This window comes from Balaenoptera physalus, assembly GCF_965194825.1.
Source record: "Balaenoptera physalus genome assembly, chromosome: 10".
NCBI classification, from domain to species: domain Eukaryota; kingdom Metazoa; phylum Chordata; class Mammalia; order Artiodactyla; family Balaenopteridae; genus Balaenoptera; species Balaenoptera physalus.
This window is the reverse complement of record NC_138889.1, coordinates 101734573-101751795: the sequence shown is the minus strand read 5'-3', so window position 1 is coordinate 101751795 and position 17223 is coordinate 101734573. Positions and strand designations below refer to the sequence as shown.

Genomic DNA, 17223 nt, shown 5'->3' with positions numbered 1-17223 from the left:
TCCTGAATTTCCCTCAGGGTGCACCGTCTGGTCGGCCGCAGGTAGTGGAATGGCAGGCAACACAGTCACTGAAAGGCCAGACACCATTTTTTTTTTTTCCTGTCTGCACTGTCTAGTTCCGGCTCTTGGTTCTCTTACTCTGTGTTGGGATTTGCTGGCAGCGCTAGGAGCATGAGATCAGGAGAAAGGATTGAGCTCCTGGGCAAATGGGGAGAAACATATTCTGTGCCCACCCGCGTGGTCCCGGTAGAGCACAAGGAAGAAGGGGTGTGTGTGTGTGTGTGTGTGTGTGTGTGTGTGTGTGTGTGTGTGTGTGTGTGTGTGTGTGTGTGTGTGTGTGTGTGTGTGTGTGTGTGTGTGTGTGTGTGTGTGTGTGTGTGTGTGTGTGTCTGCAGGTAAGCCGTCTGTGTGTGTGCTGCGACTGTGTGATCTTTTCCGTGGGGCTGCCTGTCTGTGCCCAACAGAACTAAAACTATCTCGGTCAGGGGAGGGAGGAGGGGCAAAGGAGCTGAGAGGGAAACAGATGCTGCTGGGGTTAGAGTGACAGGAGGGAAGGTCTCAGGGCGTGGTCAAAAAGAGCACGGGATTGTGAGAGCTGGAGAAGAAGGAAGTGATGGAGAGTGGGTCGCGGAGGACCTCTCTGGCCCCGCCCATCCCGGCCCTTCCGGGATCTCTGGGGGCGTGGAGGGTCTGGGAGGGGCGAGTGGAGGCGCGAATCTAAACCTCGCAAGGTACGCTGCGGGCTAGCCCCGAGAGCTCCGCGAGGAGGCCAGCGGGTAGGACGCGGCTCGGGGACGCGGCCGGGGCCGGGGGTGCGGGCGGCGGGGCCGCGGGGACGAGGCGAGGGGCTCTGTGGCTGGGCAGACCTCGGGGCGCCCCTGCTGGGAGGGCCGCTGACCACGTGCTGGAGGGGGAGCGGGTGGGGGTGGGGAGCGCTTTCCTGGCAGATGGTGATGCGAGGAGGGGCGCTGGGAAGGGGGTTATTGGGAGCCCTAGCCGAGGGTCACGGAGGATCGTGTGGACGTGGGGATATTTTTGCCCTTAGACTGGCCTGCGACGTGACTAACCAGACCATGTGACCTTGGGAAGTTGACAAAGTCCTCTGAGCTTTTGTCAGTGAACTGAAGATAAGAAAACACCCACTTTGCCAAGTTATTGTGAGGCTTTGTGAGGACCTGTGTAAAGTCCCTTACCCCCTGTTCCTGGCTCACAACTGCTGTTGTTATTTTAGTGGCCCGTCTCCAGAACTGGGGCTCGGTTCCAGCTTCCCGACCTGTTGCCAGCTGTGGGATGGGGAGGCATTTGCAGCTGTTTCTAACACCTGGCCTCTTTGTCTGTCCCCACAGAGAACCTTTGTCCACCGCTACCTTTCCCACAGCCCTGTGTACCAAGCAGCCTCTGCCTTATTTTACAGGATCCAGGGAATCGCCCACTGATGGTTTTCACCCAGGCCTGAAACAGCCAGCACCAGAGAGCCACCTGAACAGAAGCGCCTGCCGAAGGAATTTTCCAAGTGCTCGAAAGCCGGGCTTTGCCGCTCCTGTGGTCAGCCCAGGAGGCCACCAGTGGGATTTGAGGATCGGCTCCACCTCGGACCATGCAGGGCCGGAGGCTGCCCCTTCGTGTGGCCACCCTGCTGACGGGGCTGCTGGAATGCCTCGGCTTTGCGGGCGTCCTCTTCGGCTGGGCATCCCTGGTGTTTGTCTTCAAAACAGAACATTACTTCGAGGAGCTGTGTGAACCGAATGCCAGGCTGATGGGCAATGCCACGGGGCTGGATGGTAAGGGAGGAGGGCTTCTCTAGGAAGCTGAGTCTGGTTCCCAGGTGGCGGGAAGGGGTCGGAAGGACTCCACCCCCTGCCTCCTCTGCCAGCATGTCTATGGTGAGAGGAAGGGAGTGTCAGGTGCCCCTGCCCTCAACCTTGGTCTCGGAGGTCCCCGGGGAGGGAAGTACCGGCTCCCAAGAGGTAATTAGGGGCAGTCACATCTCCATGTACCTAAGGGAGAACTTATTCTACCAGGCAAGCTGTCCGAGATGGAAGAGGCTGCCCTGGACGGGAGCCAGGCTGGGTGCCGGCCTGGCAGGAAGGCTGGGATGGATGGGAGGTTGGCCCGTCCACCCTGGGCTCTTGAGATCTGCCTTTCTCTCCTCCAGACTGCAAAGCCCAGGACGAGCGCTTCTCACTCATCTTCACCCTGGCATCCTTCATGAACAACTTCATGACGTTCCCCACTGGCTACATCTTTGACCGTTTCAAGACCACCGTGGCCCGCCTCATAGCCATGTAAGTCCCAAGGGGATCTGAACAGGGGTGGGCAAGAGGAATTCTGGCAGCAGCTTTGTTTGGAGGGAGACCCAGGCCAGGCAACTGGGTATCCCTGCCCCAGCAGCCCTGCTAGAAACTGCCCAGGGTGTGGACTCTGTCTCGACCTTCCCTCTTCCCCACACCCCTGCTTCCCTTTCTTCACCTCCTTCCTCTGTTGCACGTGACACTGCATGCTGTATGATATGCTGAATCGAGCAGGAGCCCAGGCCTGCTTCCTGTGAGCGCTGGCCCGGGACAGGGTTATGAAATTAGCAAAGCCTAGAATTGTCACTCTCGGGGCTTCCCTGGTGGCGGTCCAGCGGTTAAGACTCTGCGCTTCCAGTGCAACGGGCGCCAGTTTGATCCCTGTTGGGGAACTGAGATCCCACATGCCGTGCGGTGTGGCCAATAAAGAAATAAAAATAAAAATAGAATTACCACCCTCGCCTTCATGCCAGGGACCTTTGTCCTCATCATACCCAAGTGACTCATTGCCATCCTCCTTACCGCCACCATCACTCCCCAGAAGCTTAGGTAGTAAGGCGTCCTGGGTGTCTCCAGCGGTGGGATTTCAGTTTCCCTCTGACGGGAGGGGAGGCCATGGGGGTCCATCCCATGCAGACGAGTCACGGAGGGTAAGGGACTTGCTGGCTCCACAGGGTGCCACCGCAGCTGGCCAGGTTCGGTGATAAGCAGCGGCCTGCGGGGGAGCTGATAGGACCCAGAGCTGGTGCCTCCCGGGAGGCACGTGAGAGGCTAGCTGTCAGAGGGACTGGAGGGTGGCTGGACCAGGAAACAGCCGGGCAGGAAAGCAAGTCCTTGGCTCTCTAAGCCTTTGGGTGCATGATGACTCTGTCAGTCGCTCTTGGAATTTGGTCACGTGTCTCCTCCTCTTGCCCGTCCTTCTTTGCCCACTCCCTCTTCTCCAGCCTTTAGTGTGTTAAGAAAAACCCAGTCTTCCCACCCGTGTTTCTCCTTTACTTTTACACAGAACTCTGCACTTCTGGTCACCAAATGTGTGGGAGCCTTTCCCACACCAGGCAATACTGTGGCACCAGCTGGGTGTCCTATCATTTAACTCAATTCTGACACTGTCTACCTGGAGATATAGCATCAGATCCCACAGGTTAAGGGCTCAGTCCCACCAGACTGCCCTCCACCTCAGATGCCAATTGCAAGTGGTAGGCCCCAGTTTACCCACAACTTCAGCTGCAAACCTGGGATTCCTGTGACCTCCTCCCCCTTGGATTCAGTTATTTGCTAAAGGGCTCGCAGAACTCAGGGAAACACATATACCAGTTTATTAAAGGATATGATGAAGGATACAGATGAACAGCCAGATGAAGAGACACATAGGGCGAGGTCAGGGAGGGTCCCGAGCCCAGCATCTCTTCTGTCCCTGTGGAGTTAGGGTGCCGCACCCTCCTGGTCCATGTCTGTGTTCCCCAACCTGGGAGCTCCCCAAACTCCATGCTCTTAGGATTTTATGGAGGCTTCCTCATGTAGGCATGATCAATTATTAACTCCATTTCCGGCCCCTCTCCCCTCTCTGGAGAAGTCGGGGGCAGGGCTGAAAATTCCAAGCATCTAATTATGGCTGGTCTTCCTGGTAAGCAGCCCGCATCCAGGACCCATCCAGGGTCACCTCATTAGAATGAAAGATGCTCCTAGTTCTCTTATGTAGGAATTTATAAGGGTCTTAGGAGCCCCGTGTCAGGGACTGCGGACCTGGACCAAATATGTATTTCTTATTATAAATCAGAATGTCACACTTAAGCACTGCTTTTATTACCCCATGCTTCTAAGAGAGTCCCATAACCTTGGAATCGTGGTCCTTAAACAATAACATCGTAGAACTTTAAGCTTAGGGCCTAGAGCAGTCAGTCCAATCATCTCTCCTTTTTTTTTTTTTTTTTTTTTAAACGGTTAGATTCTGTTTTTTTTTTTTTAATTTTTTTAAATTGGGGTATAGTTGTTTTATAATGTTCTGTTAGTTTCTACTATACAGCAAAGTGGAGTTCCCTGTGCTCTACAGTAGTTTCTCATTAGGTATCTGTTTTATACATATTAGTGTATATATGTCAATTACAATCTCCCAGTTCATCCCACCACCCCCCTGCTTCCCCTGCTTGGTGTCCATACGTTTGTTCTCTACGTCTGTGTCTCTATTTCTGCCTTACAAGCAGGTTCATCTGTACCATTTTTCTAGATTCCACATATATGCGTTCATAAGCGATATTTGTTTTTCTCTTTCTGACTTACTTCACTCTGTATGACAGTCTCTAGGTCCATCCACAAACATCTCTTCATAGAAGAGGCTGCTGAGGCCCAGAGAAGGGCAGTGCCTTGCCCAAGGTCACACAGCAAGAGGAATTAGAACTCAAGATTATGATTTGTAAACGAGGCACTAACCCCTTTCTTCAAGGGCTTGGCTGGTTGGGACTTCTAGGTGGGAGGACCTTGGCTTCGCGCTCCCTGCCCCTCCAGCTTTCTCTCTTGTTGACCGCATTCTCCATCTGCCGTTCTGTGTTCCAGATTTCTCTACACCAGCGCCACGCTTACCATAGCCTTCACCTCTGCAGGTGAGTGCCGTCGGGAGGGACACAACCTCAGGGGCAGCTGGTGGATGGGCAGGTGCAGAAGGTAATGGGCAGGATGCACTGACCCCCACAGTTATTCAGAGATCCACAAACTTTTCAGCTGGAAAGAGTCCTTGAGAGAGTTGTTGCTGGTCTATAAAAACAGTTTAGTGAGACATGCAAAAAATAAGGACAGTGGAGGGATTGCTTCAGAGAGAAGACTTTATTCAAAAGATTACATCCTTCCTTTTGTTATGTATTAAATGTCCTCTCTCTCTTTTTTTTTTTTAAATGAAATGATAATATGAATGGCAGTTTTTGAAAATATCCTGACTTAGCCGGGTACAAACTGATAACTCTAGTGTAGTCAGAAGTTTTCTTTTCAAATTTTACTGGTCTATAAGTGTCTAAAATTCCCAAAGTCTGGGAATTCCAGTCTGGTGTATTCCCCACTTCCTCCATTATGTAGAGGAGAAAACAGGTCAGAGAGAGACTCTTCGCAAAGACTAGCCAAAGGCCACAGAGCAAGTTAGTGGGAAGGGGTCCTGGGACCCTGGCTGTGCTCTTTGCTAGCATCTCAGTTATAGAGGCCAAGAGATGCTTTCCAGTATTCCTCCCCAGTGTCAGATCACGTGGCTCAGTTTTGGGGTTAGGAAGTAAAAGTACCTAACTCTCCTGTGTCTAGTACCTGTGCTGAAGCTGTTACTTCATTTGTGTTCAGTGAACGCAGGCTGACTGAGGGTCTCTGTCTGAGCAGATCTCATGAGGTAGCCTGGCACCTCAAGCCAGTTATTTTAAAACCACTCTGCTCATCAAACTGTCTTCTTACCTAAAAGCCTAAACATGATTTTCAAGTGGCTGAATGTGGAGGTGATGGCTGGGTATGTTTGACTCACATTTGTGAATCACTGGAGTCACAATATTCCCTTTCCCTCTAAAATAGGGCTTTTTGGTTTTGGAAAAAGCATGCTATTGTGAAAGGAATCTCAACCAACCTTTAGCGCATTTGAAGACGTACCTTTTATAGAGACAGAAATTGAATGGTAAAGAGTGTGAATGCTCTAAAATGAGCAGGTTTACAGTGCTTCTCAAGGTATGGAACAAAAGTTACTAGGATAATAGTTACTTTGGAGAATATTCTTAGGAAGCACACATGTGCTGCATTAACATTGAATCACCTGGTGGGAGAGTTACTCCCTTTTTATTTCTCATTCAGCCCTCTGATTTCATGCACGAGAGTCTTGGTTTGGGGCTGGGATGATTTTAACACTATGACAAGAGCAAGTATCAGGCTTTGAACATTCTGAAGTTTAATAACAGTGTTTTCATTGTATTTATTTTTACAATTACCTCCTATTCACAACAAGCAACACAAGTTGCTTTTCATTTATACTAGCGATATAAAGTTTTCTCTTTTTTTGGCTGTGCCACAGTGGCTTGTGGGATCTCAGTTCCCCGACCAAGGATTGAACCTGGGCCACGGCAGTGAAAGCCCAGAATCCTAACCACTAGGCCACCAGGGAACTCCCAATATAAAGTTGCCTTTAAAAATAATAGATTTCTTTTGGATAAAAGTGAGTCAACTTAAAAAAACATTTTTTTTTAGCAAATAAGACAGGTGTGGGTTATGGCCCAAATCATGAAGGTGGGCAGAAAGAAGGCTGTGACTTGGGAAAGACTAATTTACGGAGGGCTCCCTAGTCCTGGGCACTTTAGTTGTTTTTAGTTCTGCTTTCTTACCCAACACTTGCCAGACCTGTTAGAATGATTTTTTTGCATGTCAGTCTTTCCAAGGGCAAGAAGTATTTATTCATCCTGCATTTCCAGTGCCAAGCACAATGCCTGGCACAAAGGAAATGCTCAAAGTTTAATGAACAAAAGAGAGACACTCAGATCTCACAGCGCCTGGTGAGGTGGGAAGAGCAGGGACTGTTATTCCCATTTATCAGATGAAATGACTGAGTCCCAGATTCAAAATCTAGCTCAAAGCAGTGAATTAGAGGCTGGGCTCAGGGACTGAATCCAGGCTTCTCTCCCCCACAGTGTCAAGGATGAATAGAGGGGCTGCTTGTGGTTTAATGAGGGAAGGGGGCGGTGGGTTGAGTCGTGCCTCTCTCTGTAGACATCCACCCTGCCAGAGACCAAGGGTCATCTTTGATGAGGAAGAGGGTGTCTCAGGAGACCTCTGCAGGGTCCCTCCGCAGGGGCACGTGAAGGAGCCTTGACCAGGACCCTAAGATCCTTGGAGGATGCTGGGAGGCTGCCTAGAATTGGGGTCCTGAGCCCAGGATTGTAGGGAGCAGGTGGAGGCCAGAGTTCGGGGCTGCATGTTTGGGTTGCACTGTGACACCTCCCCATCTCTGTCTTGGATTGTTCCAGACTCAGCTGTGCTGCTCTTCCTGGCCATGCCCATGCTCACCGTGGGAGGAATCCTGTTTCTGATCACCAACCTGCAGGTGTGAGCCTGCCCTCATCACAGGCACCTGGCCGGAGGTTGGGGCGGGTGGAGGGAGGGAGAAGCACTTTGCTACATTGGCTGCCCCTGATGGGGTTGGCCCAAGCCAGGGTGGTAGCTCCTGGGGTGGAGGGTAGGTCTGGGTATGAGGGCCTGACACTTGCCGGGTGCACAGGAAAGATTTCACGGATAAATAAGTGATTCAGGCTGATCGTGTGTTCTCCAGATCGGGAACCTATTTGGCAAACAGCGCTCAACCATCATCACCATGTACAATGGAGCATTTGACTCTTCCTCGTCAGTCTTCCTCATCATTAAGGTAAAAGATAGCAATAGCCCATGTTTATCTCCCCTGCTGCTGGGGAGCACCAGGCATCCGTAATCAGCCTCCAGGGTGGAAGGCAAGAGCCTGGGCCAAGACTCATTCTCAGAAACAGGTTTCAGCCCCTAATTCTTTTTTTTTTTTTTAAATTAATTTATTAATTAATTTATTTATTTTTGGCTGTGTTGGGTCTTCGTTTCTGTGCGAGGGCTTTCTCTAGTTGCGGCAAGCGGGGGCCACTCTTCATCGCGGTGCGCGGGCCTCTCACTATCGTGGCCTCTCTTGTTGCGGAGCACAGGCTCCAGACGCGCAGGCTCAGTAGTTTTGGCTCACGGACCTAGTTGCTCCGCGGCATGTGGGATCTTCCCAGACCAGGGCTCGAACCCGTGTCCCTTGCATTAGCAGGCAGATTCTCAACCACTGCGCCACCAGGGAAGCCCCAGCCCCCTAATTCTTACACTGACTTTTTGTATGATGAAATACACCCAGGGACTTCCCTGGTGGTCCAGTGGTTAAGACTCCACACTTCCAAAAAAAAAAAAGACTCTGCACTTCTACTGCAGGGGACGGAGTTTCGATCCCTGGTCAGGGAACTAGGATCCTGCTAGCTGCGCGGCAAAAAAACCCCACCTAACATAAAGTTTTCCATGTTAACCATTTTTAAGTGTACAGTTCAATGGCATTAAGTTCATTCATGTTGTTTTACGACCATCACCGCCATCCATCTCTAGAACTCTTCTCCACCCTGTAAAACTGAAACTCTGTGCCCATTAAACAATAATCCCCATTGTGGGTACCCCCCCATCTCTCCCTTGCCCCTGGCAACCACTGTCTTATTGTCTATTTCTGTGAATTTGACTACTGTAGGTACCTCATAAGTGGAATCATATAGTATTTGTCCTTCCGTGACTGGGTTATTCCATTTAGCGTAATGTCTTCAAGGTTTATCAATGTCGTAGCAGGTGTCAGAATTTCCTTCGTTTTTAAGGCTGAATAATGTTCCATTGTATGTATGTGCCACATTTCCTTTATCCATTCATCCGCGGATGGATACTTGATTTGCTTCCACCTTTCGGATGTTGTGAATAAAGCTGCTGTGAACGTGGCTGTTACACTGACCTTTCCTCTCCTTTTTCTGCAGCTCCTTTATGAACAGGGCATCAGTCTCAGGGCCTCCTTCATCTTCATCTCTGTCTGCAGTGCCTGGCATGTTGGGCGTACTTTCCTTCTGATGCCCCGGGGGCACATCCCCTACCCGCTGCCCCCCAACTACAGCTACGGGTAAGGACTATGAGCTGGTGATGGTGTGCCCAGAACCCCTCATCTCACCTGGAGTAGGAAGCAGGGATGGGACAGACATGGTAAGGCAGCGGAAACCTGTCCCAGGAGAGGAGGACTAGACCAGGGATGTATTAGTTAGCTACTGCTGCATAACAAACTACCCCAAAACTTAATGGCCTAAAACATTAAGCATTTATTATTTCCACAAGTCTATGGGTAGCTGGCTAGTTCTACTGATCAGGGAGCTACTTGGATGATCTTGACAAGGCTTCTCATGCCTCTGATCATCTGGTGGGCTAGCTGGGGGCTGGCTGGTCTAGGATGGCCTTACTCACATGGGGTTTGTCTGGCCATTTGGAGTGGCAGGGATTTCTGGGTCACATGGCTCTTATCCTCCCGCAGGCTAGCTTGGGCTTCTTCACATGGTGGTCTCAGGGTTCCAAGATAAATGCCAAAATGCACAAGGTTTTTTCAGTTTTAAGCTTAGAATTGTCACAACATCACTTCTGCTGGGTTGTCTTGGCTGAGCAGCTCACAAAGCCAGCCCAGATGGAGGGGACAGGGAAATAGTCAGAGCTGTATTGCAAAGGGTGGAGAACAGAGGAGGGGAAGAAATGGGACCGTTTTTGCCGCCACTCATCAAAGCAGTAGAGAGAGGGCATTTGTTTGCTGTTTGGCAGCCCCATGTGCTCTGATTTCATCTCACAGTAGTCCTGAGATACACATACTTATCTCCAGTTTCCAAATGGGAACAAGGAGGCTCAGAAGAGTTAGGTCTGAGCCATGTTGCACAGCCCCAGGAAGAGGCAGAGCTGGGGTTTGAACCCAGGCCTGTCCTATTCTTCCTGCACTTCAGTGGTTCCCAAACATTGCTGCATATTAGAATTGCTGGGATTACTTGGAGATCTTTAAAAAATATGGGAGCCTGTCTCCCATGCCCAGACATTCTGATTTAATCGGTCTGGGCTGTGACTTGGGCATTGGGATTGTGAAAAGGTGATTCCAATGTATAGCGAAATGTACTATCCCCAACCCACCAGCCTGAATCTGAGGCTCAGCTCACAATTTTTGGGTCAGGCTGATGGGGCTTCTGTTTCCACAGCCTGTGCTCTGGGGATGGCCCCGGAGAGGAAGAGAAGAAAACGGTTGAGTCCCAAAAGCTGGAGCTTTCAGAGGAGTTCATTTCACCAAAGAAAGGTGAGCCCTACTGGTTAACCCATTTCCGCTCCAGAACGTGGCCTTTCCCCGCAGCCAACTTGGTTGCTCACCTCCAGAGCTTTCCCCAGGGACTCAGAATCAGGAAAGGTCAGGTAGGGAAAAGGCCTGCAGGATCTTCTCAACCCCCTCAGTTTATAGGCGGTCTAGAGAGGGGCAAAATTTTTGTCTCATCTCTCCTTTTTGTCCCCCTCTTCTTTCTCATCTCATCATACCCCTTCCCCTCGCAGCCAGTCTTCCATCATTTGCCTTCCCTTCCCCCCACTCCTAAGTCTGCCTTATTTGTCCCCATTTCTGCAGGTCCCCTGGGTCTGCCCTCTCTCATTGTCCCATCTCCATCACTGCCTCCTTTCTCTCCTCTGTCTGTTTTGGGTCTTTGGTTATAAACATCACAAACCACTGCTGGTTAAGGTAGAAACGAGAACAAGATTCTGGGAAGTTCACAAAAGCAAGGGCAAAGTGCACTTGCCAGGCTCCATCCAGGAAGAGTAGAACCAGGATGCCTCTGGGGGCCCCAGTCTAAAATCACAGCCAGTCTGCCTCTCGAGGAGAATGATCAAATGGGTCAGCCTTGGGTGAGGCATGGAACGCTTAATTCACAGTCCCATCTGGACCGTGAAGAATAGGGCAGGGGGAGATTTCCAGAGGAGACTCAGGATCCTGGTACTGAAAGAAAAGAAGGGGATATAGATCAGCTGAAATGCTAGCTGTCCGCCGCGAACCCTCATCTCTAACTTTCTCCTCTCGTCTTTCTTTTCATCATCCTGGCTGAGAAAGATCAGGAAAGTGTTAGTGCAAGAAGCGTCACTGAGTCCAAGCTGCGATAGATCAGATTTCGGCAAGCAGAGGACGTGGGAGGCTCATTCAAGGTGGTGGGGACAGGATGATGCGTGTAGGTGGCGGTGTGCCCAGGGAGGCAAGAAGAGCAGTTGAGCTCAGACCTCAGGCTGTCCCATCAAGACCTCTACACTCTTGCTCATCCCTGCCCCCCAACTTTAATTGTAACTCTTGCCCAAATCTTCCTCTCCCCACCAGAGATCCCAAGACCAGGGCAGCAGCAGGAACCCCGCTCTTTCCGGAGCTACGCTTTCTCTCGGCGCTTTGCCTGGCACCTGGTGTGGCTGTCTGTGATACAGTTGTGGCACTACCTCTTCATCGGCACCCTCAACTCTCTGCTGAGCAACTTAGCCAGTGGGGACAGGGTACTAGGTATGTGACGAGGCTGGGAGGCAGCACATCTGAGCATCACAGCTGGGGACTTGGAACCTCAAGCCGCAGGGTGCTAAGCTCAGCAGGGCTCTGTGCTCCAGAGAAAGGTCTGAGCAGGGGTGTGGCGAGGAGGGTCAGGCAGGGCAAGGGCCGGGTGGGAGGGTCCTCTCCTGTAAGGCACTCCTGGAAAGTTCTTACTGCCCAACCCCTCTCTGCCCTCTGCAGTCAGCACCTACACAAATGCCTTTGCCATCACTCAGTTCTTTGGAGTGCTGTGTGCCCCCTGGAATGGCCTGCTCATGGATCGGCTTAAATACAAGTACCAGGAGGAAGCAAGAAAGACAGGTGAGACCTGGGCTCCAGGGGACCAGGGAACCAGGAAGGGAGAGATCTTTATTTTCCTCCATGCCCATCTTCTCTTTTCTTCTAAATCCTTTTCTACTTGCATCTGTCCATTCATCCATCCATCACTCATCCATCCATCCATCCATCCATCATCCATCCATCCCTCATCTGTCCATTCATCACCCATCCATCCATCATCCAACCAGCAGTCAATGAGTGCCAATTATATGCCAATCACAGTTCTAGATTCAATAACGGACAGGACAGATATGTCCTTGTTCTCAAGAAGCTGTTCTCAGTCTAGAGAGTGGAGAAATGCCAGTAATCAAGCTTTACAGTCCATGAAGTAAACCTGCAGGGAGCTATGAAACAGAAAGAAAGGCACATAACCTGTCCTGGGTGGGGATGGTATGGGTGTCAGGGAAGGAAGTCTTCCTGGAGGAAGTGGCATCTAAGCCAAGACCTAAAGGAAGAGTAAAGAAGTGAGAAGATGAAGAAGAGGGCCTTGGGAGAGTGGCCCAGGAGTACAGAGGAGTCAAGGTGGTGAAGGGGAGAGTGAAGCATTGAGGAATCTGAGGAATCCCAGAAAGTGATTTGGGCTGGCCAGGGCACAGAGGGGTGGTAGGGAGGGGGCTGGAAAGATGGAGGTAAGAAGGGACAGGCAGTGTTATGCCAAGGAGCTTGGACATGATTCTTGGACAAGAATGGAGGAGCAGGCATGCTGAGGTCTCTCTCTTTTTTTTTTTTTTTTTTTGGCCTTACACCTCACGGCTTGCGGGATCTTAGTTCCCCGACCAGGGATTGAACTTTGGCGTACGCAGTGAAAGCACAGCATCCTAACCGCTGGACCACCAGGGAATTCCCTTTACCCTTGTAGTTTCATCTCTCCCACTCCTCACTTCCGTGAGCTGCTTCTCCTACCGCTGCTGGAGTATTTTAAAACAAATCTCAGACATCAGATCATTTCATCTGTAAATACATCAGTTTGTAGCTCCAGCAAATAAGACCTCTTTTATTTAAATTAAATATCACCATAATATCATCATACGTAAAACAGCCCCTAGTCGTTTCTTAGTATCATTTAATAAGGTAGTCCTGTTCAAATTTCCTTAATGGTCTCAACTATGCCTTTTTATAGTTGGTTCAGATTCGGATCCATACAGGGGCCACACAATGTACTGATGTGCCTTTTAGATGTTTTTAAGTCTCTGTGTCCCCCACCCCCTTTTTTCCCTTTGTTGTTCATTTATTGAAGGAACTAGGTTGTTTGTCCTGTCAAATTTCCCACATTTTGGATTTGGCATCCTTTTCATGTCATTTAAAAACGTTTCTTTGATTGGGTCTTTCCTGTAAACAGGCAGATTAATATTTTTATTAATATTATTATTTAATATTTTTTGGCAAGAATAATTCAGAGGTGGAGCCGTGGGCTACCTACACGCTCTCGTCAGCAGGCCCTTGGTACCCGTAGTTGTGTTCTTATGATGTTAAGATTGATCAGTGGGTTCAGACATTGTCAGTCTGATCCGCCCATTATAAAAGTTTCCCATCAGCTGCAGGCCTAATGATTTTAACAGCTATTGATGATCGGTGCCTAGACCCATTATTTTATTAGGGTTGCAAAAAGGAGCTTTTCTATTTCTATCTTTCCTTCTGCTTTTAATAGCTAGAATCCCTCTAGAAAGAAAAACTTTCCTTTATTAACTATTTCATTACCCTGAAATAAATGCATGGTTTTTCCTCTATTTACTAGTTTTAGAAAAATGAGTTGGTGCCTTAGAAACTTCCAGGGGTAACCATTCATAGTTTCTCTTTTAAAATCTCATTTTAAATATATTTGACATGTTTCAATCCATTTGTGTCACAATTCTTCTTGATGCTCAAATTATCTCATCTTTGACTATTGGCAACTTTACCAATCCAGTATCTGTGTCCTTCACAAATAGTCCCATTAGTTTTAGAGAGTGTCTTTCCCTTCTGGCACAAGGAGATATTCAGGTCCATTTCATTGGGTATGTTTCCTGGCCCAGACCTGAAACCAGCCATTTCTCCAAATAGCCCTGGGTCCCTTTAAATGAGAAACGGTATTTAAAGACTGCAGTTTGGATGCTAAGGTTTCTAATTCTCCTGGGTTGTCATTGCTTTTAGGCCTCTGAGGTAAGATATACATAATTTTTTGGATGAAAAAATACATCATGAGTATCCAGTACTGATATATTTTTTTTTTCAGTACTGATATTTTAATTCAAATTTTACTTCCTTGATTTTTACATTTGTATCTCTTTTCCTCTGAAAATCATGGTTCCTAAAATACTGTAATATATACTATATTAATATATATACTGTATATACATACACTGTATACTATATACACATACTATATATATATAGTATTTTAAAAATATATTTTATGCATAATTACTGGTTTAGCATCATCAATACTATTAATAATAGTATGATTGCTGCGTGCTGTTTCTCCCTTCCTCCCTCCTTTCTTTCCTTCTTTCCATTCTCATCCTGAGGATACATCCCATAAGAGCTGTCAGTCAAATTACAGTATTTTAAGAGTCACCAACTTGATATAAAGTTATGTTCATTGGTTTCACCTTGTTGGATTTTTTTTGGAATTGCTTTGCTTGTTTTCTTCCTATTATTTTAATTTTATTTTAAATACATTTGCATATCAAACCTTGACATTATTCCTAAGCCGAAACTATGAAACAAGATATAGTCAAAGAAGTTTAGTTTTCCTTCTCTGTTCCCTGTCCTCCATTCCTTCCCTTGTTAGGTAATTGTTTTTGTTTTTGCTTTTCCTTAAAGACAGACTCTATGTATGTACAGTTTTTCTTTCTTAGATAAAAGGCAGCGTATCGCACACGCTGTCCTGCAGCTTTCTTTATGTAACTCTCTGTCCTGGGTTTGTCCCACAGCCAGGCTCCCTCCTTCTGCCTTTAACCGCTGCCTAGTTCTGTTATGTGACTGCAGCATAGGTGGTGCTGCGTTCCCCTACTGCTGCTGATTTGGTTGGTTTCCAGTCTTTTGCTATTACCCGTGGTGCTACCCAGAGTGTCTGTCTGTGGGTTGAGGGGCCTCCCTGTCAGGAGGTCATTGTGATAATCTATGAGTGAGTGATGCTGGCCTGTAATTAGGCTGAGTCGCTGGGGTTGGAAACGAGTGGATACATTTGAATGATGTTTAGGAAGTGAATTATCAGCATTTGTTGATGGACTGGAGATGGGGCATGCGTGGAGAGAGGGTTCAGGATGACCCCCCTGCGGGCATCCATGCAGCCTCTGCTCTTCCCTTTGGCCCAGGTTCCTCGGCCTCGGCGGCGGCCCTGTGCTCAACAGTGCCTTCGCTGGTCCTGACGTCTCTGCTGTGCCTGGGCTTCGCCCTCTGCGCCTCCATCCCTGTCCTCCCCCTGCAGTACGCCACCTTCATCCTGCAAGTGATCAACCGCTCCTTCCTCTACGGGGGCAATGCTGCCTTCCTCACCCTCGCGTAAGTGGGCTCTTGGTATGCGTCACGTGACGGGGGCACCCTTGGGGCAAAGGGAGGTGTGCTGGGGGCAAAGAAATCAGGAGGTGAGGACCAGAGGTGGCCAGAGGAGGCACACAGCGTCTGGGAGCAGGTATAGAGGAGGTGGAGGCTGGTGGGAGGGTTAGAGCCTTCATGTACATGAAAGCTCTTCATGTCTGCTCCCCTCTGCCTCTGTTGTCTACCCTGTGAACTCCTATTCACCCTCCAAAGCCCACTTCTGTTCCAGCTCTCCCAGGGAAGAGTAGAAAGAAAGTGTCTTTCTTTCCTTGTGCCTCTCTATTCTTGCTTCCTCTGATAGTGCATGCATCATCTAGCATATAGCGGAATTATTCATGTGTCTTTTCCTTGAGACCTCCCGGGTCACAGCCGGTGTCTGGCTCCCTGCTGTTTCCCCGGGATCAAGCACGGTGCCATCTCTTTGCTCTGTCGTTTGAAAGCCTAAGCAAAGGTGAAGGAGGGGAGCTGTGTGGGTGCGGGTGGATGAAGGCAGGCTTAGGCTAGGGGAGTAGGGGGCTGACCAAGGCCCACCAAAGCCATGCCCCTACATGGAGAGAGGGTCCCCAGAGCTCACTGGAACCTCGTTTGTCTCTCTGCCCAGGTTCCCTTCAGAGCACTTTGGGAAGCTTTTTGGGCTAGTGATGGCCTTGTCGGCTGTCGTGTCTCTGCTCCAGTTCCCCATCTTCACCCTCATCAAAGGCCCCCTCCAGAATGACCCGTTCTGTGTGAGTACTGTGGCGGGTTGGGGGACCCTGGCCTTAGACCAGCAAGGATGTCCAGATTGGGGCACCTGTGTTGGTCCCCAGCAGGGGGCGCCCCCAACCTGGCTGGGGTGGCCTGGGTGTGGTCCCTGCAGGAGCATTTCTTCACATGGGTACATCCTTGGTCTTGCTTCTCAAACTGGGGTCAGTGGGAGTACCCTGCCTTGTGCTGGGGGTGGGGGTGGGATCCCTGAAGCCAAAGGGTTAACGTGGCACAGCTTCCCAGGTCACTGAATACTCTCTAGGCCTCTGTTTTTTCATCTGTGTGATGGGCATTGGGACTTCCCTAGCGGTCCAAGGGTTAAGACTCTGTGCTTCCCCTGCAGGGGGCGAGGGTTCAATCCCTGGTCAGAGAACTAAGATCCCACATGCCACGGGGTGCGGCCAAAATAAAAGGCATAATATAATATTCCCCTACCCCCCACCCACCCTGCTGCATGGGGCAGAATGGAAAATAACCAAGAGTCCATCCCAGAGGGCACCACTGGGTCTGAGTGGAAAGCAGAGGATAAACCAGGCAGAATTCTGGTCCCTCCACTGGTGGTGGACTTGGCCTCACTGCTTTCTCTCCCTCCAGGTGAATGTGATGCTGGCGCTCGTCACTCTGCTGACGTTCGTCCACCCCTTCCTGGTGTACCGGGAGTGCTGGCAGAAAGAAAGCACCCCTGGGGTCGCCTAGTTCAGAAGCCCTCACTTTTCAGCCCTGAGGATGTGCCATCTTTCTTCACCTTTGAGCACCCCGTGTCCAGAAAGACTTTGCCCACCCAGGCTACTTGTATAAAGTAGCCATTATTTTTTCTTAAAACGAAAAGACATATTTAACTGTCTACCAAGCCTTCTTATCGGCAAGACAAGAAGCAAAGTCACGTGGAAGTTCTTAGTTTCAGGGTAGGAAGCGCGTGGCCCTGGCAGATGCTTGGCCCGAGGTGGGGTGATGTGATGGGAGGGTGTATCCCCTGCTTCTCCGGGCCTCTTTGTCTCTGAAGCCCATGTGTGCCTGGGCCCTGTGCTGCCGGGTAAGTTTCCAGGTGAAGAGTGAGGTTGTCGTGGCCTCAGCTTTGCCCCCCTGGCATTCAGAAGTGGCACCCAGCTCTCCGTCAGAGCCCCAGCCTTGTTAGGGAATGAGCCTGGGGAGAAAGAGGAAGCAGACCGGGTGGGGTGGGGGGCCCCGGGCTGAGTTCTGGCTCTCCCGCTGATGCTGAGTGACCTTGAG

General features: G+C 49.8%; 1 protein-coding gene across 1 annotated transcript; it reads left to right on the top strand.

Moving 5' to 3' along the window:
* The first annotated feature begins 639 nt into the window (after window positions 1-639).
* On the top strand, window positions 640-16827 carry SLC43A3 (solute carrier family 43 member 3). Its single transcript, XM_082477303.1, has 13 exons — window positions 640-776; window positions 1415-1781; window positions 2156-2285; window positions 4842-4888; window positions 7265-7341; window positions 7567-7659; window positions 8804-8943; window positions 10046-10140; window positions 11194-11367; window positions 11593-11712; window positions 15027-15213; window positions 15851-15974; window positions 16588-16827. The coding sequence occupies exons 2-13, from the start codon at window positions 1598-1600 to the stop codon at window positions 16687-16689; spliced, it is 1473 nt and encodes a 490-aa protein (XP_082333429.1). The 5' UTR covers window positions 640-776; window positions 1415-1597; the 3' UTR covers window positions 16690-16827.
* The last annotated feature ends 396 nt before the right edge of the window (window positions 16828-17223 follow it).